Source organism: Crocodylus siamensis, chromosome 1 (assembly GCF_052110815.1).
Source record: "Crocodylus siamensis isolate JL-2025a chromosome 1, ASM5211081v1, whole genome shotgun sequence".
Lineage (NCBI taxonomy): Eukaryota > Metazoa > Chordata > Crocodylia > Crocodylidae > Crocodylus > Crocodylus siamensis.
Genome location: NC_143395.1, coordinates 156,778,793 through 156,800,956, shown reverse-complemented (window position 1 = coordinate 156,800,956; position 22,164 = coordinate 156,778,793). Strand labels below are relative to the sequence as shown.

The window sequence follows — 22,164 nt, the reverse complement described above, 5'->3', positions numbered from 1 at the left end:
GAGGAGGAGTATGACTCACAAGGTTGAGAGTTCACTAGGAGGATGTTACTAGACCAGGGGTGGGCAAAATGGTGGATCTGGCCAGTGGCCTGACTCCATTTTCCAGCAGCCCAACCCACATCACTGCAGCTAGTTTCCATGGAGACCCCAGTAGCAGTGCTGCCATGACAGCGCAGGGCCAGGGTTTCCATGGACACCAGCCCCAGCAGCGCTGGCAGGGTGTGTGGCTGGGTGGAGAGCTGCTGCAGGGCCAAGGCTGGGATTTTGCAGTGGTGACAGCTCTGGACCACCACCGCAAATTCCCAGCCCCAGAACAGCTCCCTGTCCAGCTGCGCCCTGCCAGCAGTGCTGGAGCTGATTCCCGTGGAAACTCTGGCCCCACACTGTCATGGCACTGATGAGGGGGCTTCTGCTGGCTGCAGGAATGTGTGCAGGGCTGCTAGAAAATGGAGGCCACTGCAGGCCAGACTTTGCCCACCCCTGTACTAGACACCAGCATGGGGAGATTAGTGTAGGAGGCTTTCCATAAAAAGAGGGGATTAAGAAAGGGTTAGGAAGACAAGATAGGTAGGGACTGTCCCAAGAAGCAGTAGCATGAAAAAAGCCATGAGGCTAAGAGATCAGAGGATACTGAATGAGAGTAGAAGTTGGATGCAATGTGCCCCTCAGATGCAGGCTGCCATTAGACCTTGCTGCTTTATCCTTTCCAGCCTCTCCACGCTCTGTCCCTGCAGCCAACTCCCAGTTTAGGCCTTGATGGTCTCCTATCTGCAATACTGTTTTCTTGCTATCTTTCATGTCAGTTCTTGGCTTCTCTCACATGTGTGCAAAATTCCACCGTCACATCTACTGCCCTCACCCACCACACTTTCTCTTTCTTGTGTGAGACCCTCTTTTGGTTCTGTACCAGCTTGTGCACCTGCTTCAAATTCCTGGTCCTTTCTTGTATTTAGTGTGTGTCTTAAAGTCCCAGCTTCTGGAGCCATGTGATTATATGAGAATATCACCTTCCTTTTTTCTTTCTTCCCCAAAAGTAAGTGTCTAGTGCTCATGCCTGTCCATAAAGGTTTGAAAACTTGAATTATGAAGGACCAGAAGACTGGTACAGAACCCAAATTTATTTAAAAAACACTCATTTTTTAGCTCAATCTCATGGTATATTTGGAGATTGATTCATGATTTTTGATTGCTTGGAGTTGGCAGAGTTGACCAGCTCTACCACCCAACCTCATCCTTTTATTTTCCTTTGTACATTTGTGCTCCTGGATTTTCTTAATTGCTTCCTTTTATATCTGCAATATCCTCCTTGATCTTTTGTCAACTAAAGACGATTGTTTGGCAGGCTTGGCTATATTTGGGTGCCTTTGCACTACTTCCCTTTAAAAGCAGTGACCAATGTGAATCCAGACAGATACACCACTTCTTTTCAAAGGAAACATTGTTTCATTTCTTCAGAAGCAACAAATAAGGGTTACTGACACAACAGTCTGTATAAATCCTTGCTTAAAGATAGTGATAATGACTATGTCAGAACTTCAACTTCTATAGCTGTATAAATGCTAAAGATGGCTCCTCTTAATGCTGACTTGGCATTGGTGACAACCGGGCACAGAAGAGCCACACAGAAATGTGAAAAGATGGTGGGATTTATTTCTCTCGTGTAGTCTTAAGAGAGTTTTTTAAAGGTAAAAAGAGACAATAGGGACCTAATTCCTACTAGGGTTGGGAGTTGGATTCCTGCTTGCTCTTTGTGCACTTGAAAATCTTTCCCATTGTCTAGACAACTTGCCAGGAACCTGTGAGATCCAGATTAAGGCTGTGCAAAAGTGCGGGTGTTTTTCAGTTCAGTCACCAAGTTTGGGGGGGGGGAGGGGGTTGTTGTTTTTTTTTTAAGAAGAGAGTTCTCTCCATCCACATAGAATTAAAGAAATCCCCCAAATTGTGTTGGATTGAAACGTTTCATTTGACCTAAAATGAAATGGCCCTGGGTACTTGTAAGAAAAGCAAAGGAAATGAGAAGCTAAATTTCCATAAAACTGCCAGAGGAAGAGACGTTGCCTCATTTTTACCCAATAATACAGTGTCTACAGAACTCACCTTGGATATGGGAGATCTGTCTTCAATTTCCTTCTCTGCCAGTGGGAACTTGAACCCAGATCTCCCACTTTCCATGCAAGTTCCTCAGCAACCAAGCTAAGAAGGTCTTTCAGTCTCTCTTCCTCTCTCATTACTTTATTGTTTTATACGAAGTAGAGCCGCGTCTCAGAATACTCAGTAGTCTAGTACTTGTATAGCTCAAGCAGGAGGCCAGACACCTGAGATCCAGTTCTTTTCCAGTGTAACTGTGGCAGCAGGGGAAGCTGAGACTCTAGTCTCCCCACCTCTTTATAGACTGCGACCTGTAACAAGCTGGATACTGCACTCTTGAGAGATGCTTGTTCAGATAGCTACTGCTCTATTGGAAAGAAGTACGACATTGTTATGAAAAGCTAACCTCTCACCATATCCCTAGTTTTTTTTGTAGTTAAAACTTCTGCATGAATGCACAGGCAGTTCACAGAAAGCTTTGGGATGAACAAAATCACTTTTTTTCCTCCAAATTGCTCTTCAGAATGAATTTCACCCAGTTAGACTTCAGTTCATTTGTGTAAAACAGCCAACTGCAGCTGGGCTTTATAGTGAAAATGGGAGGGTCACTTATTACTGTATTCATTCCTTCTTGAGGAACCCCCATTGCTAATGCATCCCTTACGGAAGCAGTGTAAGTGCACATGTATACACAGGGACACACAAGTTTAATCGAGTCACCAGAAGGTGTGAATTTAAAGCAAGTTAAATAAAGTGTCTTGAGTAAAATGGCCTTAGCATGCGCCTCCTAAGCAGAATTAAGCTACAGTGAACTTTACTTCTGAATGAGAACATCCACACAGGGATGTGTTTTAACTAAGGCACTCCAAATTTAGACCTTCACTTAACATGGATTAACCCTCTTGAATGTCCCTGTGAGATGCCAGGAGCAGGTTTGTTTAGGACAGGTGCCTTCCCTATCCTGTGTTCTGCTTTGGTTTTTTGGATCTGGTACAAATCCTTTGGGTACAGTCCCCTAATATTCAGAGAGGAATATAGTAATACAACCTACTTGAAGGACCAAATCCCACATTGTGCAAGGCAGCACACCTGCCTCAGGGGGTTACATCAGGTAATAACAGTGCTGTGACTCCACTGGTACAAATTTAAACAACAACAAAGTTAAACAACATCACGATTAAAGTTGCCTGGATGATTGTAACTTTGTCCCCTTATGTGAGTGCATTACACAATTGCGTATAATTTTGCTTCTGTGGGACCCCCGTCTCATTACCACAATGGAATTTTTGAGTTCTCTCTTTAAAGAGTTGTTCCTTACCTGTAGTCTCAATTGATGTCAATTGCAGTGTAATTTAAAAGCAAATCATTTAGCGAATCATTCAGGGTATTTTAAAGACTTTCAGTTAGGCTTAGGCCATAGTTACAGTACATAATTTTGCCATCAGAGCATTCGTCATCTGTCTTGTCAGAGCATGTGCACACTTCATTGCTCTGCTGGTGGCACACATTCATAGGGCAGAAGGCTTTTGGAAGAAGGGACTGTGCACCATGAATAGGAACCCTGGGCACACCACTTGTTGTATCACTGGGGCATATCCACAGTGGCACTGAGCCAGCAGTTCTGTGTCAGCTAGAGGTTTTGCACTCTTCAGGCAGATGGCTTTATTCACCAACACCGGTTAGGTTTTGCCAGTGGCCATCAAATATTTGTGTGGATACATGCAAACTTGTGCGGAGAGAGGGCAATTTCTGACAATGTTTTAGCTGTAGACCAGGCCTTACATGTCTGGAACTTGTGTTCCTCAGGCACATAGGTGCTTCTGAAAATTCTGCCCTGTTCCCTCCTTCATGGTTTTTACATGAGTCCTGCAAAGGCAAGCACAAGTGAGTTGTCTTTTTTTTTTCTTTATGAGGCAAAGACCATATGAGCCAGATTTTTTTTTGTATCTTTAAAACAAAAAAAGCCCACTTTTTGTATAGGGGCTAAAGAAAAAAATACTACTTTTATGATCCTGATCACCTTTGCATGGTTCTGCAGAGGCACTAGCCAAACAAACCTTCTTCCCAATGCCACACTGATATCAATAATGCTTGCAGTTCAAATAAGTAAACAGAAGTTTCATGTTTATATCATGTTCTGGCTCAGGTGGTGGATAAGGGCGGGAAATTCAGTGACTGGCACATGGAAATGGAAAATAGAAATTGGCAGGGAAAGAAATTTTATTTTCCAGCTTCTGAGAGGATGTTATAAACAATGGGTAGTAATAAAAGCTATATATAGAAGGGTCCCTTTGGAGCAGTGACCTTCTCCCATTTCTCTTGTAGAAGATGGAGGTCTAGTTGAGTGGGAACAATAGAAGTGGAGGGGCACAGGATTTACCACTTTGTTCGTTTCCCCGCAGGCTATGGGAACCTGAGCCCCACCACTGCAATTGCTAGAATCTTATGCATTGTCTTTGCCCTCTTTGGGATCCCTTTGAACTTGGTTGTTCTAAACCGAATTGGGCAGCTGATGCTCTCTGGTGTTCACAAATGTGCCAGGCATCTGCAGGAGAAGTTCCACTGGAAGGTAAGCAATGTGGCCATAAGCATGAGGGCCATAAATTAAGGTGAAGACATTGTCTAGTTTTTCAGATGCTCTTGCTAGCAAGGATACATTGCCTAATTACATGAATGATAAGGGAAACACTGATTAGTATGCCTTAATCTTAGTTTATGGCAGCCAAGTTAGGTATAATATTCTGATGAATGGTTTCCCTCATGGCAATAAAGCTGCCACTGTTTAGTTGCTTTTCACACTCCCTGACATTTGAACTGCTTGTCATTAACTTCAACTGGAATTATATTCCAGACTAATCAGATAGCATTGGTTGAGTAAGCTTGAAAGTGGCTGTGAATTTAGTGCTCCTGATAACAAGATATTGGCTTAAGCCAAAGACAGGACAGTCTTTCCTCTCCAGGTTTGCTAGCATGGCACAGTTCTGACTTCCAGCAAAACATGCTGTTCCAGATCTGACCTGGACCTGCTTCCACCTTTTTTCCCACTTCTCTGTCAATATCATTTATCAGCAGTGGCACACCCCACTCTTCCTGTTCTGAGTCTTACTGGCATAGGGTTTGCAAATCATATTGAACTGTGCCAAAATCTGTGCTTCAGTGACACACAGATGTGAAGCTGCAAAGATACTCATTTGACCTAAACTAGGGCATGAGCTGAGTGCTTTGTTTTAGTTTCTAGATTTTTCATTCAAAATTAAACTAACATTTTACATCATTAAGTATAGTATGTACTGTTCTAAATAAAATCCAATTCTGCCTATTCTTTTGCTATTTATTTCTCTGCTATTGCTTACCAGCTAATGTAGAGAGCCATTCCTCCCTGACATGCAGGTACTGAATCCTTCATATGGACATCAGAAGTTTCATATCCAAACATCTTAAAAATGCAGCTTATATTTGGGGTGGAAAAGAATTTTTCTCTGAGGCAGAGTCTACTCTCCCAGCCCTAATGAGTTTTGAAAAGTATAAATTTTGTCAACAGGAAACTATTGTGATAAGTTCTGACAACCATGATATGCATAGGAAAAGTTTTTTCTATTTATGGTCAAGGGACCGCTGGTGAGCCATGGCAGTCTGACTTGTCATTGGGTACTGGCTGCTACTTCTTGTCACCTGCTGTTAAACTTCAGTAAAAGTAGCTAACAGTTCATTAAATAAATTCCTAATACTAGTTTCCTATGTAAGTAACAGCTGTAGATGTCACAGAGGTATTGGATAATATCCTCAAAGGGATTTTTGCCATCATGAGTGGTGGCACTGTAATCCTGTCAAAGGATATAAATGCTATACAGCTCTAACTGGACTGAAATTTGTGCAGAAGGTCTGTGATGTCTCTATATAAAAGTTACTTTTACCTAGCATGGACAAAATTCTTTGCCCCTGGCCCAGGAAACTCAGCTGATGTCACTGGAGTTGGTGCTTAATAAAGCAAGCCAGGTATATCTCGTAGCATCGGTGCCCAATCAAGACAGGATCTATATTTCTGTTGACTCCAGCATCATGCTGAGTAAGAACAAATTCACCCTCCCTGTTCTGAGTGCTCCACCCTTCCAGACTTATAGCTGGTGTTTTTATAATTTTCTGTCATACCAGAAGGCAGCCACCCTGTTGACAAGGACCTGTGCACTGGTTACTGGCTTGTTGCTGTTCCTCCTGCTACCGCCTTTACTGTTTTCTGCCATAGAAGGCTGGACTTATGAAGAAGGATTCTACTATTCCTTCATCACCCTCAGCACAATAGGCTTTGGAGATTACGTGATTGGTAAGTCACTGGGATTTCATCATTCATGCCAAATACAAGTCATAGAACTGAAATAACCAGGCTGCATAGAGTGATTCTTCTGCATGGCAGGAAGAGGCAGCTAATGATTTCAAGGTGGGTGAGCAACCCTTTGACCTCTAGCCACTCTGACCCTAGTGTGAATTAGGGCAGGTGTACATTACAACAGTGACATCCCCCAAGTCCTGGCACCCATTCTGTGAACCCAGAAACATACCAGTTAGGCTGCTTCAGGGCCTCCCTCTGCTGATGCTCTTGAGACCTCCACCCTGGCAGGATGACTGTGGAGCATCTTCCACACTGAATTTCTGAGTTTGGAAGGGTGAGTGACTTGGTCATGCTTGGTGCTGTCCTGGCTGGAATAGGCTGCTGCTGAGGTGCAGATGTGCCTCTGAAAGATCCTACCTAGTCAGAATGCCAAGCTGCTAGTAGTTAGTGTTTGGAGACTGAAATGTTGGGGCATTCCAGTGCAGATGCTTAGTATCAGAAGCATTCTGCCTCATCATGATCCTAATCTGCAAAGCCATTAAGAGACTGTGACCACCTCCACCTGTCTCCACCCAAGACAGCTGCATTCAATAATGTAGGTCAAGACACATCTAGTTTTAGACTGCCAGTCACTGGGTAGAGTGTTCCCAGCAGCCAGAGCCCCTTGCCAAAAGAAATGGGACTGAACCCAAGTCTAACTGTGTTCATACTAAAACACGGGGCACACCTTTTGGATAAAGTCTTTCCCATTAAAAACAAATGGGTAATAGAAACACACGGGCATGTTCATTCACATACACTCACACTCCTTGAAAAACAGAAAAACACTTTATTGCATACACTGGATTTTTCTTTTCTTTATAACTCTTGTTTTGTGCTCAGGTACCTCAGTGATGGAAATCTTTAGGCATAGGTTTTGTTGACAAAAGTATAGGCAAAGGCATGGTGGCAGTTTGTTGTAGGCATCCCTGAGACAGCTTTCAGCAGATTAGCTCTGGAAGCAGTAGCAGTGGAACTGCAACAGCAGGGAGCTCAGCACAGTCTCACTCCAGGGTATGCACCCAATATTTTGGATGGATGTTGCAGTTCACACTAAGCTCCCTGCTTCCATGGCTACACCATTCTCAGTACCTGCTCTAACTGGTTAAAAACTAGTTCAGTTATGTGTGCACATGTTTCAGTCCCATGTCTGATATTGTCACAGGTGAGAGGTTCCTGACAGCTTTCCTCTGCTGGTGTCTTTAATTTAATTCTAACATTTTGGGTTCTTTTTACTCATGTTTGCATCATTGGTGCTGAAAATGACAAACCTTCCCATTAAAAATGAAAGCTAAAAGCTAAGCAGTGATAGTGAAAACATTAATCCAGGCACTTTGTTCTCTGTGCTTTTCATCTTGTTTGTGTGTGAATCTGTAAGCAGATATCCGATCTACTTTTCATTTATATTTCATGCATTGGTTACAGCCAGACTTTGGAGTTTGGTTTTAATATATCTGTTGATTGTACAGTAATACAAATGGGAACCCTATTACTCTAGGTACTGTGCAACAGATGATAAAGGCAGGCCCTGCCCCCCCCCCAAAAAAAATTTTAAGTAAGCAATAAATCAAACAAAGGTAACATAACATTCAGCTCAAACATTCTCCTTTGGCTTGGCTGTGCCTGCAGTTCCCCTCTGAGCACTGCCCAATTCATGCCTGAGATCCCATCTCATTGCAAAAGACTTGCTTGGATATATCCTAGAAAACTGAACAAGTTCTCTGCACCTAGTAAGCATAAACCTCTTAGCCTTTTCCCAGCAGAAACACCTGTCAATGGAACAGGGTATTTCAAGCATGCACAACCATCCTACTACAGTAAACTAATTCTTAACAAATATCACTGGAACAGGACTATATCAATTTAACCACATTCATGCCCATTTATTTTTATACTGGATCTTATGGAAGTTTGTTTTTCTTCTTTATGGTAACATTTACTGTTTGTAATGTTTTGGGTCTGTTGCTTATGTATCCATGAAATAGGTTTGTTTTCCAGTGCTTCTGCTTGAGCGTTAAGGCACTTTTGGTCCCATCTTTAAGTGTGTTGGTTTCTTTTTTTCTAGGGATGAATCCAGACCGTACCTATCCAGCCTGGTACAAGAATGTGATATCTCTGTGGATCCTCTTTGGCATGGCTTGGCTAGCACTGGTCATCAACATTTGTATCAATGTGCTAGAGAACTCTAATGACCTCTGCCAGTGCTGCAAGAAGAAAAAGAAAGAGGTAGAGCAGGATTTAAGAGACAGCAACAAAAGTAGTACTCTGGGGCTGGATGATGTGGAGAGCTGCACTACCAAGGACACAAAGTCAAAAGGCCCAGACTGAACAGCACTTGCGCAGCTCCTCTAGAAGGACTTTTCCCAAGGGATACCTCCTTGGTGCATCATATGTGTATGTGCCAGCAGAGGTGACTGTGTAGAACAGCTGGAGTGGAAATCCTTGTACTTCAGTCAAACAGGAATGGAAACTAGAGTACTGGGCCTGGAGTGCCTCTACTGTGAATCAAGTAGTAGAGAAATACTATAAGCTCAGTTTCTTGCACTATAAGGCATTACCTCATCCAAACTCCAAGCCCCCATTTAGATTTCTTTAGGCTTCACTTAAGGTCCCACCCACATGTATAAGTTGCATTTGAAATTGGTACACGGCACTGATCCATTGTTCTCTCTTTCACATGCAGAAGTCTCCCATTTCATGCATGCCACTTCACATATCATCACTGCACCCGCCAGTGCCATAGCATATGGGTCACCACACAGCACATTCTTCAAATGCCCGATGAGGAACATACTTTAAAAGCAAACAATTCATCGGTTGTCACAAGTTATGCTCCATGACTTTCATGCTTGTACCTGCCAAAAGGGATAACATTCTTCTGCTACCAGATCCTAATATATGGCAATGAGGCGTAGCATGCAACTGGATATCCAGTGGGACGAGGGAAACCACCACATCAAAGAGCTATATCAGTGTTAAAGATGAACGACTCTTATTATGGTATTTGGTTTATTCATCTACAGAATCCTTCTGTGGTATCATCCACTAAAGAATTTAGTCTGGTCCCCAAATGTCACCAGTTAAATGCAATGGTTTATTATTGTTAAACTTTCCTTTTAACATTTTGGAAGCCAGAAGTGGAAGCCAGAAGCCAGTTGTTATGAGCCTGGCCATGGCCCAGTGATAACAAAACTTACATTTGATCCAGAAATAGATGAGGTTGCTGCTGATTTAGCTTAATGGGAATATAGAGAAAAAAAATTCTTGTGATATTCTCATTGCACAGAGATGACAGCGATCTGCTACTTTTTATTTTGCTGGCTTAAGCAGCAGCATGTCCTGCTGTATGTAATGCTGAATCTGATCCTGAACAATGGCATTTTTAATTAATATAATTTCTCAGAAGTCTTTTGCACTCTGAGCTGTTTAAAAAAGGTCCATAGCTTGTAGTACCTGATATAATTAGTATCAGCGTGCCCATTCATGATCCTCACAAGTGGCGTTTCTCATGTTGGCAGCATCCTGGATTGGGGATTTTGAGAATCTGACCTTATAAACCAGTTTTGAACTTTTGGAAGAACCACCTACTGTCTGCAGGGGATCTAGATTCCACAAGAACAAAGGAAAGAAGAGAGGCAAAACGGGGGTGGGATTTGGTGGGGTAGGTGGGAAATAGGAGTCATTACTTAGAAATACTGATAGCTGAGTGCATGACAATTCAGAGGACTGTTCACAGTCTCCCAGGATCAAAGACTGTAGAATGTGTGTGAGGATTTTACAGTTTACAATGGGAGAGGTGGAGGTGCTGGCATGTGTTGGCATCAGTGACATAAGGAGGTTCAGGAAAGGAATCTTTCATGCTGAAGCTAGATTGCTTGGCAAAAGGGTATTATCAAGACATACCTTTGGTGTAGGCTCTTTGAAATGCTTTTTCAGTAGGCGGGAGCATCAAGGCAGGAGTTAGAAACTGACTGAAAATGTTAATGTATAACTGGAACCATGGTATCAAATAGGTGGGCTCAAGTTCACTGGGCACTGGGTCATTCTGTAGCGGCTTTTAAAACTGTCTGACCTCTCTGTGTTTTCCATGTAATTTAGTATTGTGTTCTTCACTGATCCTCACATGTTATGTTTTTATTGCTGTTTATAATGGGCTGGTCTAGAATTACATTTCAAGGGTGTTGTCTGCCCTTAAGTAGTATGGTCAGAGCCAGGATAATAATTTACTTCACTAGCAGGTCTACTCTCCCTTCTTCCAAGTGCAAAACTCCCTAAGCACATGACCTCAGTATGTAAAACAAGATGGGAGAAAGTAGAGAACCCCTTTTGGAGAAGGCTAAAAACCATGTCACAAGCTCTTTCTTGACTCTAATTTGAAATATCATAGGCTCTGGCGTTCCACCATTCCTCTGCTTAGCAGCCTAAGGGAGCTCCATCTGAAGGAGATTTTCTTGCTTTTTGTTTTAAATATCCCTTTAAACATTTTTATCCTGCTGTTTCTAGCTGTGCTCCCTTTTTATTTCTTCCAATATTTGTGGCCTCTAGGTAAGATTTTAAAAAAGATTTAAACGTATTGGGCATCCAACTCCCATTGAATTTCAATAGGAGTCAGCTGCCTTGCTGCTTTAGGTATTTTCAGAAATCCCACCTTGTGATCATAACATCCCCAATGGGCAGCCATCACACCTAACCTGTATTCACTCTTTCTAGTAACAAGATGCCCAGAAATGATCTTCTGGTTTACTAATACATACATGACCAAACACCATCTATCTGTCTGTGTTCTTTTATGACTCCCCACATCAACACTGTATCTGAGAACTTCCCAGTAGCATCCCACTCCACCTCCTTCCCAATTCAATACACTGTCCATTATTATTAGAGGCAAGCCAGCTTTCAATGCATATGATGTATATTATCATACTTGAGAGTCCCTCACAAAATGCCATGTCTTTGGCCTGTGCAGCCTTCTCTGAAACTATGCTGTGGTCAAATGATATGGATGGATTTGTTCCCAGAGAGGAGAAAAGAAGGGGAAGTTTTGCAACACAGTGAAAAATATCATCAGAGTGTCTAAAAAATAGACTGCTCTACTAAAATATGAAAGGTTATCTGCTCAAGGGTAAAATAAAGAAAACAAACCACTGTGCTGTTATCATTCTTGTCACCGCTGACTCGGGGTCTTCCATAATCTGCATTGGAAAATTACAGATGTTCTCTGCTTTTTATTTTTTAATGCCTCCAAAAGGTCCTGAATTCTCAGTGGCTGAATTCTTGAGCTAGTCTCTTTCCAAATAACTGTGAAGTTTCCATTAGTGATTTTAACCTTGTCTTTCATAAGTGTATTCTTCTCTGTTCCCCTGGGTTTTTGGTTTGGGGTTTTTTTCTGTTTGTTCTGGGGGGAACAGGCCATATTATTGCTGTCATTATTCAGTATTTATATTATCTCAGTGCCCAGAAGCCTTGTCATGGAGCCACGGAGGAAGTTTGCCTCCAATCTTTTTACAGTCTTCCAGGGACTGCATCTTTTTCCATGGTAAGGCCTAGATTTCCTCTTCTGCACAGAGGAGTCCCAAAGACTCCTCTACTCCACAACTGAACCAGGCTTCAGTTTCTTCTCTTTGTTACCTTAGCTCCTTCAACAAGTCCAAAAGGACTTTCACTCCTAATAGAGACTTCACCTCATTAACAGCTATGCAGTTGCAGAAGTTTGCAGCAACACAAGGCAGCCTTCTCTAAACAGGGCAGTTAATATTAATCCACCTTCCTCCATATTTTCCCCCTATTCTTTGTTCCTATGTTCAGCAGAGCTTTCCTGGAACAGAAAATTGAGCCCATTACCTCTGCCCACTGGAATTTACAGCTAGGAAGTGAACCCTAGAAGGGGCTGAGGGCCTTCAGCTTCCTAAACCCCTAAATTAAAACAAGACCATCTGAAAAATTGTAGGTGGAGAAAGGAAGGATTGAGAAGAAGACACCCCTCATAATCCCCTAAGAAAGAGTATTTCTGTGGACAGAAGGGGCTGGGAACAACTCTTTATTGCTTTATTGCTCTTCATGGATCTTGGTTAGCATCACATATATCTGCTGGTAAATATTTTTAAACATACTGTCTTTAATTTTTTTTAAACATTCTATGTTTGGTCAGAGCTCATGGACAAAGTTGAAACAATAATGTATCTGAGGAGGGACATGAAAGACTTCACAGAAATTTGTGTGAAGGCGGGCAGTGAAAAATGCTGACGCACAAGACCAGGGGTATGGTATGAAGCCCTAGGGGCCCCGCTGAAGCAGGCACACAGATGAGTATTGAAGGAGAAGGCATATGAGATTGAGGGAGTTGGGAAAATACTGTATGGACTAAGTGGGTGTTGAGCTGTGCAGCACTTAACCGTATGACTGCCATGGGTAAGTACAGATAATGTACAGAATTTTGAATGTGACTATAATCAAGAGGCATACCCTAGTTTTGGATAACTGATGTTCAGAAAATAAGAGCTATACTGTACTTGGTTTTAAACTGTATGTGTGATCTTCAGATTCTTTTTTAAACAAAACTTTGGGGTCTGAAACCAATGCTTTAAAGTGCTTCAGTTTTTCTCTGGTTAAATCATGTTCTCAAGTGCCTCTTTTGGATCCTCCCATTTAGAACATTTTCCCAATGTTTCCCATTGTGAAGGAATCTTGCAGACACAATGGATAAGCACGATGCCTTCCAAACACAAGTTTAAATCAGCATGCTGTGGGTTAGGATGTTAAAATGGTAACAGATTCCATGAGGTATAAGCCCAGTCAGAAAGTAATTGTGCAAGGCAAATAAGGTGGAAAGCAAGCACATTGTACAACGACTCTTTTAAACAGTTCCTGGCAGCTTGGTTTTTATTTGGTCCCTGTCAACAGACCATAATTAGGCGTTTAATTGGGTTTGGGCTTCAAACTAAGGAAGAACTGCTCCAAGCTAAGCAATGAATATCACTCAGGCTCTTCATGAATGTAATATGTCTGGATGCACCCCAAATGGTGTGCCATATCAGATCTCGCTTACTAAGCAGAATCAGGCCTGAACAGCGTCTGGATGGGAGATCTGAAGTCTCTAAGATCCTGTATTTGCTACCTCCCAAAAGGTTAAAAACTAATGATACACAAATCATGAGGCATTCTTTTTAAAATGAGATGGTAGGTTGTATTTTTGATCTGTGTTTTAATTTTTCTGATTTTTCCCCTTGCAAGTTTGTGTCCTATTGTCACCAACTCTCTCAGATGTAGTCATGTGGTTCTGGCTCCTGTAGTTGCCTGTCCCCACTGCCTACCAGTTAATTCGGCCCTTCCATCAATTCTGCTGCCATGTCTGCCCAGATTCCATGTGCTGTTTTTGCCCACATCAGTTCTTCCCTTTTGCTTCACCTCCTATAGCTCCAGAAGCTTCTTTCTCAGGCCTGGCATTGCATGGATGGACAAGACTGGGGAAGGAAGAGCAGAGAGAAAAGAGTCCCTTCACCCACAGGGGGGGAGGAAGGTAGAGGAGAGCTGCCCTGGTCATGAGGGAATCATTCACGCTGTAGACCAGCAGTGAGGGCACTTACCTGGAACGTGGGACTATTGGAATCGAGGCCTGTTCTGATGAGTGGATATACAAAGCAGAGCATCTCCCCCAGGGAAGTCTCAGCCCAGAACACCCCATAGCTTGGTATTTTGGAATTCATCTGCTACGAAGTAGGAAGAACAGGGGTTTGAACCAAGGTCACCCACATCCCAGATGAGTTCCCAGACCACCAGGACAGATGCACATGTCACAAATCAGAAAACTAGGCGCCTGCAGCATTAGGGGATAGCAAAGTGGTGGTTTTGAGAATGCCAGTGGCTCTTAAATATTGGGCTTAAGGCACCTAAAGAAGAATTAAAAGTGAAGGATCCAGGACACTCTAATCATGACATGCAATTGTTGCCAAAGTTCAGTGAACTAAATTCATTTTTGGTGCAACTCCACTGAGTTCTCTGTAGTTAAGTAGACAAGAATCTGGCTAGTCATAGTGGAGACAGCTGCCAGCATTCAGTTCAAACAACTGTTCTGGCCCAGCAGACCTCATGAATCAAATGAAATGCAGCATGCAGTGAAGTTGTGCACTATCCAGGTGGCAGAGCAAGTTTCTCTACCCAGCCTCTTCTATGCTGTGTGCTCATTAGTTAAAGGGGAGCTGTCAGAGGCCACCAATGAGACTTGAGTCCAATAACCTTGCCCTCTCATCAAATTTCTCAGCAAAGCCAGCTGATTAAAGAAGAGTCTGAGGTGACTGACCTTACATCTGGTTGCAGAGGTACACAGCACTGTGTGACATGGTGCTTAAGTGTGACTGATGGACACACCTGCTGGCTTTAAAGTCTGTATCCAGAGAGCCACTCACTAGCAGGCAGAAGATTTATGTTTTTGTTTAGATCTCACTTGAAAACTGGTTGGTTTGCTGCAGGGTCTGGAATGTATCATGAGCAAAAAGTATTTCTCACCAGGGAACATGCTGGATGTTATGTGAAATTACACACAGGCACGTGCGCACACACACACACACACACACACACACACACACGGTTGCATATAATAAACCAGTAACAGAATTACACACCACTTCAAACGTGATCCATATTTTTATGAGGGGAACAGTGAAGTTCAGTGGATGGAACATAGGACCACATGCTAGGAAACCCTGGGTTTTAATTCTAGCTCCATCAAACTGCCTGTCCTAGATTGGGTTTCCCAGTATTTGTACCATCAAACCCTTGTAGTGGATATGCATATATATGTATGCCACTTACACCAGTTTCCCAATGAGAATAAGCTACACCAGAAGAAGACATGTGTAGCTGTGTGCTTAAATAAAGGCATTAAATGGCAAGCCCATGGTGGTTAGAGGAGGTATTTATTCATTTCGAATGTAGACTGGGGTTCCATTTAGGCAAGTCCTTGAACTTCTTTAAGTCTCAATTTTGCCTTCTGTAAAATGCAGTCCATCAGCTTTTTCTCTATGTATCACAGCAGTGATTTCAGCATGTTTCAGTTAGTGCAAGTGCAGTCTTTTTTAAAAAGATCTTTAAAGTATTATGTAAGTGTTACTGAATATTATTAGCATTATGTAAACACCCTTACAGTCAATTAAACTGGGTGTTGTCTCCTGTTGATTACAGCAGCCAACCTGCAGCTGAGAAACATAAGACACTTTACACTGTCTGCCAGTAACTGAGCAGTAATCTCTATAAGTGCTCTGAAAAATACCTGCATGTATCTAAAATGTCAGCAGGTGGCTGATGTTAGGCTCTGTCTAGGCTATATGTGGCTGAATATGGAGTCTCAGACACACTTCAGTGGCAAACAAAACATAAATGTAAACTTTGTAAATCAGTATTCTGTGTAACCAGGAAGGGTTCGAAAAACAGGTTTAACCCACTTTTATTTCTGTTTCTGGTTCTATTTTTTTATTTACAATTCTTATTCAACAGAAAAGCGTATCAGTTTATAGCCTGATGTATTTTTAAAAATTATTTATTTAGCTGTAGTATCCATAATCCCCAGGATAATTAAAATGGTTTCTTTCTGCATCGATGGACATAGACCAGTCAGTTTTGCTTTTGTTTTAGATCAGTTTCAAGTTTTGATTTTCAAGCACTTGCCAACCCTGCAATGTTTGGTTTGCAAACACTCCCAGGGATGGGTTCAGTCCAAGCTAATTATTTCTCTTACAAAATGCTAAAAGTGCAAATGATTTCTTTTGACTGTAGGTTTTATAACATATGGTCTGTTTTCCTATCCCAAAATCAGTGTTGGGCTGAAGTCTGAAGTCAGGCAGAAGGTAGAGCAGGGTGATACGTTAAACTAACTGGTTCAGAAAGCCATGCATTTTCTTAAGCGACAACCAATAGTCTATTCATAGCATCTAACAAAATAGGTGATTGCCTAGAAAAGCTCATAACTCTCTGAACCAGTTAGTCTCTAAGGTGCCACTGTGCCTTTCTTTTGCCTACCCTTCAGGCCTAAACTACCTGACCCCCATAGTTTAATACTTTTTCTTATCCCTCTTATCTCAGAACTTTTTTTGATAGTTTTATGTTCTTTTTTATTCTGATGTGGAGTTTTTGAACTATTTTATATTAGCCTAGTCCTCTGATGAAGAGGTGGAGTTCATCTGATAGTGTTATCATTTATCTTTCCTGCCTGGCAATTTGGACTGCTCTGTCTTTTTGAACTGACTTAAAGGTGAAGTGTTTCATACATTCTTAAGATGGTATCAGCAAAGAGGAGCTTAAATCCTGCAGTGACAACAAGTAATTCTTTGTTGAAAAAAGGTGCTGTCAGACATCAGGGTAACTGTTTTCTCACGGAAAGACTCTTGACCAAGCCTGATGTATCTGGGAGGCAGGTCACAGGTAGAATTTGTATGCTAAGGAAAAAGGTCTAGGGAGTAAGATAAAGAAAAAAAGAGTTAAACAGGCCAGGTCCTCAGCTGGTGTAAATTAGTACAGATTTGAATGGGCCACATTCTCAAATGGTGTACATTTATGCTGATCAGCTGAAGTCAGTGCTAGGCTGATTTATATCACCTGTGGATCTGGGCCACAGTAAATATTTTAAAATTTAATTTAAGGTCAAACTCCACCTTTTTGTAAATAGAAAGATCTTCAGATATCATCAGAAACACTGGGGAAGCAGCCTCTTTGTACTGGTATCAGTTCAGTGGATTTCTGCTGAGATTGTGTAATTCTTGGAATGTGTTATGTGGGACGTTTAAAGCAAAGTGGCTTGTTTGGCAATCTCATTTGTTTGGTATTACCTAGCATACTGATTCATCTAGGCTCCCATGTAGCCAAACTGTAAGAACAACGTGAAATGGGTTTTCTACGTGCTTTGTGAAAATTGTTGGAAAGCTTTGCCACTGGTATTTTACTGAACATGGGCTTACACTGCATGGGCGAAGTCATAATGAAGAGAAAAGACTCCTTTTAATTTCTCTGCACGGGTAAAGAAGACGTGGATGACAACTTTTATTAAAGGGAAATAGGTAGGGAAGAATGTATTTATTCAAAGGTAACAGCATCGACTGTAGAATGTAGGCATTGTGTGCCACCAGGAATTAAACATGCTCTCCAAAGTAGATTTGAAAATGGCTTGGCCCCTTTTGTTCTTACAGCCAAAGCATTTTTAGTCTTGAGTCATTCTTATTGTATATAAACGGGGCCAGAGGGGATGCAAGTCAGCATCTTTGGTTTGTCTGCTTGTTGGTGCACTAATGTATCAATAGTGTCAGCAAAGCTCTGGAGATGGTGAAAAGAGCCAGGAGGGCAGCAGCCAACATGCAAGTAGAGGGGGCGAAAGCTCAGATTGCCACAGCAGCATAGCATGGACTTAACACAAATTAGAATCTGGTTTGAATGTAAATCAGTTTGGTTAAACCACTGCAGGTCCTTGGGTAAACACTGTTATTTCAGCATCAGGAGGACTTTTGGATAGACAGGGTGAGTAAAAGCGAGAGGTAGTGGTTACCAGGTCAGGACATGAGGAAAGGAATGGGTGAGCTGGTAGAAAAGGGAATGAGTGTGCAAACTGATACACAGCATTTCATGAAGGTGTCACCTGAATGGCTTAAAGGGATCTGCTGGACACCTCTGAAGAGCTGCAACCAAGGTGTAGAGACAGACTACCATCTGGGTGGGCCCCTAAAGCTTTAGATTGTACCCTCTCATCTTGATCCACCAAGTAAAGGTATCACCTGGCCCCCTGCATTCAAACTTTAGAAAATGAAAATCCCTTTTACGAACTCTCTCACCTCTACCCCTGGAATGTACTCTGCTTTATCAAGGCAGACCGTTCCCTATGCTCAGACTGGGCACTAGCAGTGCATATGCTTATATAAGCAGTCCATCCCAGAATGATCTTTGCTGTAGCTATGTCATATCCAGCTCTCGTGCATCCTGTAACTTCTGGTCTGGCAAGAGGCTATTCACCTGCCTCAGAGGCAGGTGAAACAAAGCACATGGAAAATCTCATTAAAGTATACTAGGCCCTGACTAAGTCTGATTCACTCTGATTGACCCCTTGCAGGCGTTAGAAGTTGAGTGTGGAAGGGAGAGGCTAACAGCATTGTCCAGCCAAAGACAAATGCCAGTAAAATTCCTAGATCCTCTTTGAACAGCTCCCATGTGTAATTGCCTTAAACATGCCTTTCATTCTTCATCACTTCGTTTATCACTGTCAGACCCAAGGCTGATGTTCTTATTGTTACTGGCCTCAGAGATTCTGAAATGAGAGAAAAGACAGGACAGAAAACACTGTTCCTTGGAACAGGAGCCGAAATGGGATTTTCCATCACTTCCATTAGCACTTTCCTTTCTAAATAACTGTTTAGAAACTTGCAAAAAAATATTCCTTACTCAGTGCCTGATACCTTATATGGGCACTCTTTTTGTTTGTTATTGTAGGGTTCTTTGGGAGAGCAGAGGCTGCCTGGGCAAGTTTGCTAATTCAAAAGCATGAGGTACCCTGGTTTCTTTGTATAAATTCACTTGTGAACACTTAGCCAGGCACATTCACTGCTTATTGAAGAGCTATTTTGAAGTGCTGGGCTGCACCATTTGCTGTTTGTGAATACTGGGTTCACATATGTTGGTTTATTGTTGAGGTTATGTCTGGGTGCTGGGCTTCATACACACAGGCTAGCAATGAATTGAGATAAGTTGTGTATGTCTGAATACAACCCTACATGAAAAGATTTGCATCCAGATTTTAAATGGTGACTTTTACTGTCGATTATTTGAGTCATGACCTCAGATGGCTGTGCTAGGGCAATGGGAGTGTGATCCAGTGAGTAGCCCACTAGGCTAGTAAATAACAGACTTGGTTTCTAGTCCCAGGTCTGTCCTTGGCCTGCTATTTGACCACAAAACAATCACATAGCCCAGGGTTCCCAATCTGTGGTATGGGTACCATCAGTGGTATGCAGACAACCTGTCAGTGGTATGTATTAATGGATTTATTATAATTTATATAACAAAAATTTGCTGGTGGTACTTGGTGGTGGTAAAGGTATCATTTTAAATTGGTGGTGTGCAGTCTGTTAGAGTTTGGGAACCACTGACCTAGCCTTTCTCTCCCTTTGTCTGTCTTGCTTATTTAAATTGAAGCTCTTCAGGGCAAGAATTATTTCTTACTATGATTATTACAGTGCCTAGATGAGGCCTCACTTTCAGGATACTGTTACACTGTGGTCCTCACCTGTGTTCCAATATGGGTTTTTTTTCCCCAAACTCCTGTACAATCCATACACACAGCCCTTGTTTTGCAGTGCTGGGCATGTGGTCAAAAGCTCCAGCTGTGCTTTAGCTCAGGATGGTACCTGCCCAGCTTGCAGCAAAGATGCCGGTAAGATCATCTGATTATGTATGCTTTTCATGCAGTTCTCACCCCAACACATAAACAAGTTCTCCCACAATTCACTTGGAAGGAATCCTAGATCAGCACAAAGTACCCATAAGCTAAACATGGACAAATAAAGCAACAATGAGGCCATGTTGCAGGTTTGGCCCTGAGGGTGGCCATGGCACCCTCTGGTGGCCAAGCAGCTGCTGCCCCACTGACTCTTTGGGGTATCCTCCCTTTTTTACTTCTCCTACTATACCTTGATGGATCTTGTAATACTTGAAAAGGCTGCCCCAGGGTCCCAGAGTGAGCCTCAGTCGTTTGGCTGTCTGGTGTTTCACATGCCCAGCTGGCACCACTCTTACTCTCAGGCACTAAATTGTGTCCCCCCTGGACCTATCAGTGCTTTAGGACACCAGTCACCTTACTGGCTGTAACTGTGGTCTCTGTCCTCCCCTATAGTCATGCCCATGCCTCGCAGATGTTACTCTTGATCCAAGCCTGTACTGTTGCAGTCAAAAGCAGGAATTGAACCTAATGCAGTTAAGGATTGACATGCCACTTTGTTCGATTAATGACAGAAAGGCTTTAATAACTATACTACAAATGAGCTAGATAACTAAATGACAGAAAAAGACTCCTTCCCAATGTTCAATAAATGAACTATCACAAAAGTCCTAGTATATCATAGCTGCAAAAGTCTCTCTCACCAGTGCAAGCAGGAAGCGCTTTTCAGTCTTGTCAGCCTTCACAGAGCAGGAGTAATCATTTGGGTGCAGAATGATTTCTTTCTCTCTCCTGGAGAGCACACTTCGCTGGCAACTCTGTTTCATTCTTATACTGTTCAGTTATGTAACTTAAAAGCATTCCTCCTTGATAGTTGGTCAATTAAAGTCTGAACAAAGCAAGGTAGGAAGGCACCATCATATTATAATTGCTAACTGTTCAGATCCTGTTTTGGATTGTCCAGGTGTGAAGCTTGTTTTTGCAAGCTTTTGGTCAGTACAGAGGTTACACTTCAGTCAAATGGGATGGGTCTTGATTAACTGAACAGAATACCTTGGGGCACTGATCACAGGTCACTGTCTTTGGGTAGTTGTATTAACAATGGGGCTGAACCTACAATAGTCTGCAATAGTGATGGTCTATGAACACATGTGCAAAACCCCACAGAGACACTAAATGCCTGTTCTGATAAATATGTCTTAATCAAGGGAGAATGTGTCAACAAGGGGAGTACAGTCACGTAGAGATATGTAGTTGTTTTTGAATGGTTTAGCATAATAAAACATTGGATACATTTGCAACTAGTGCAGGAGATGAAACCAATTGCGAGTGCTTTATTTCTCATGGTCCTAGTCACAATCTTGCACTCTTGTGCAAGATGCATTGTTGTTATTTTAGTTTGGTCGTTTAAATTTCATGCGTAGGTCTAGCCAAGCTTTCCCAGTCACCGCTAGAGACTTCAGCCCTCTTGGCTTTGGCCTGCTAATTGTTCTTGCTGTGGACTCTTAAGCCTCAGTTCACTTGCTCTGGTCTGGTTTCTCAGTCCCAGCTTCTTCTTGGTCATGCCTCATTGTATCTCACGGCACAGGTTCTGGCCCCCTCAGTTCTCACATGTTCCATGGCTTCAGCCTGACCCTGTTGCACCTTCTTGGGGCTCAGACCCCAAAGTATATCCCAGGCCTCCCTGCATGGCCTCCAATCCTCCCCTCCATTCACAACCCAGTTGTCTGGTTGCAGACTTAAACACAACACAAATACAAGAAACCCATTTCCAAATGGAAAGTTCACCCCTACTCTGGGCAAATGCCATATCATAAGTTGTACTTCCTCCCATAGCTTCTCCTTCAAGCTCTGTTGGGTAGCTTGTCTCCTATGGCCATCTCCCCCATCCCTTGGCAGTATCTGGCAGTATGCCAGACCAAATTCCCCACCTTGCTTCAGGCACTGGTTTTCTATATAAACCACCACCCCTTCCAGTCATGTAGCTTCCCAGACAGACACCGGGATTTCCCCTTTTGCCTGAAGGCCAGCCTGCCCTTCTCTGCTGTCTCCTAACCCAGCTTCCTGCAGACTTTATACCTCCTAGCTGCCTGGACAGCTTCCCCTTAGTTGCTTATTGCAGTGCAGCTAGATTTTGCCCAGCTGCCTGCCCACACCAAAAGCTTAGCCCACTGCTACTCTTTAAGTACAGAAGCCTCTGTCTTCTTGTTACAAGCCACAGTAACATTTTGCTGCAGGAATACTCATACTCAAGGTAAGCTACACTGTGCAGCATAGATTTATCCTGAGCTGGATCCTGTAGATG

At 42.5% G+C, this 22,164-nt stretch overlaps 1 protein-coding gene across 1 annotated transcript in view; it reads left to right on the top strand.

Moving 5' to 3' along the window:
- Window positions 1-9,786, top strand: part of KCNK17 (potassium two pore domain channel subfamily K member 17) — a 35,678-nt gene extending 25,892 nt beyond the window's left edge. The window contains exons 3-5 of the mRNA XM_090046707.1: window positions 4,491-4,657; window positions 6,241-6,409; window positions 8,520-9,786. Coding sequence (XP_089902833.1) covers window positions 4,491-4,657; window positions 6,241-6,409; window positions 8,520-8,782 — 599 coding nt within the window. The 3' untranslated portion in view covers window positions 8,783-9,786. The remainder of the gene's footprint in view (window positions 1-4,490; window positions 4,658-6,240; window positions 6,410-8,519) is intronic.
- The last annotated feature ends 12,378 nt before the right edge of the window (window positions 9,787-22,164 follow it).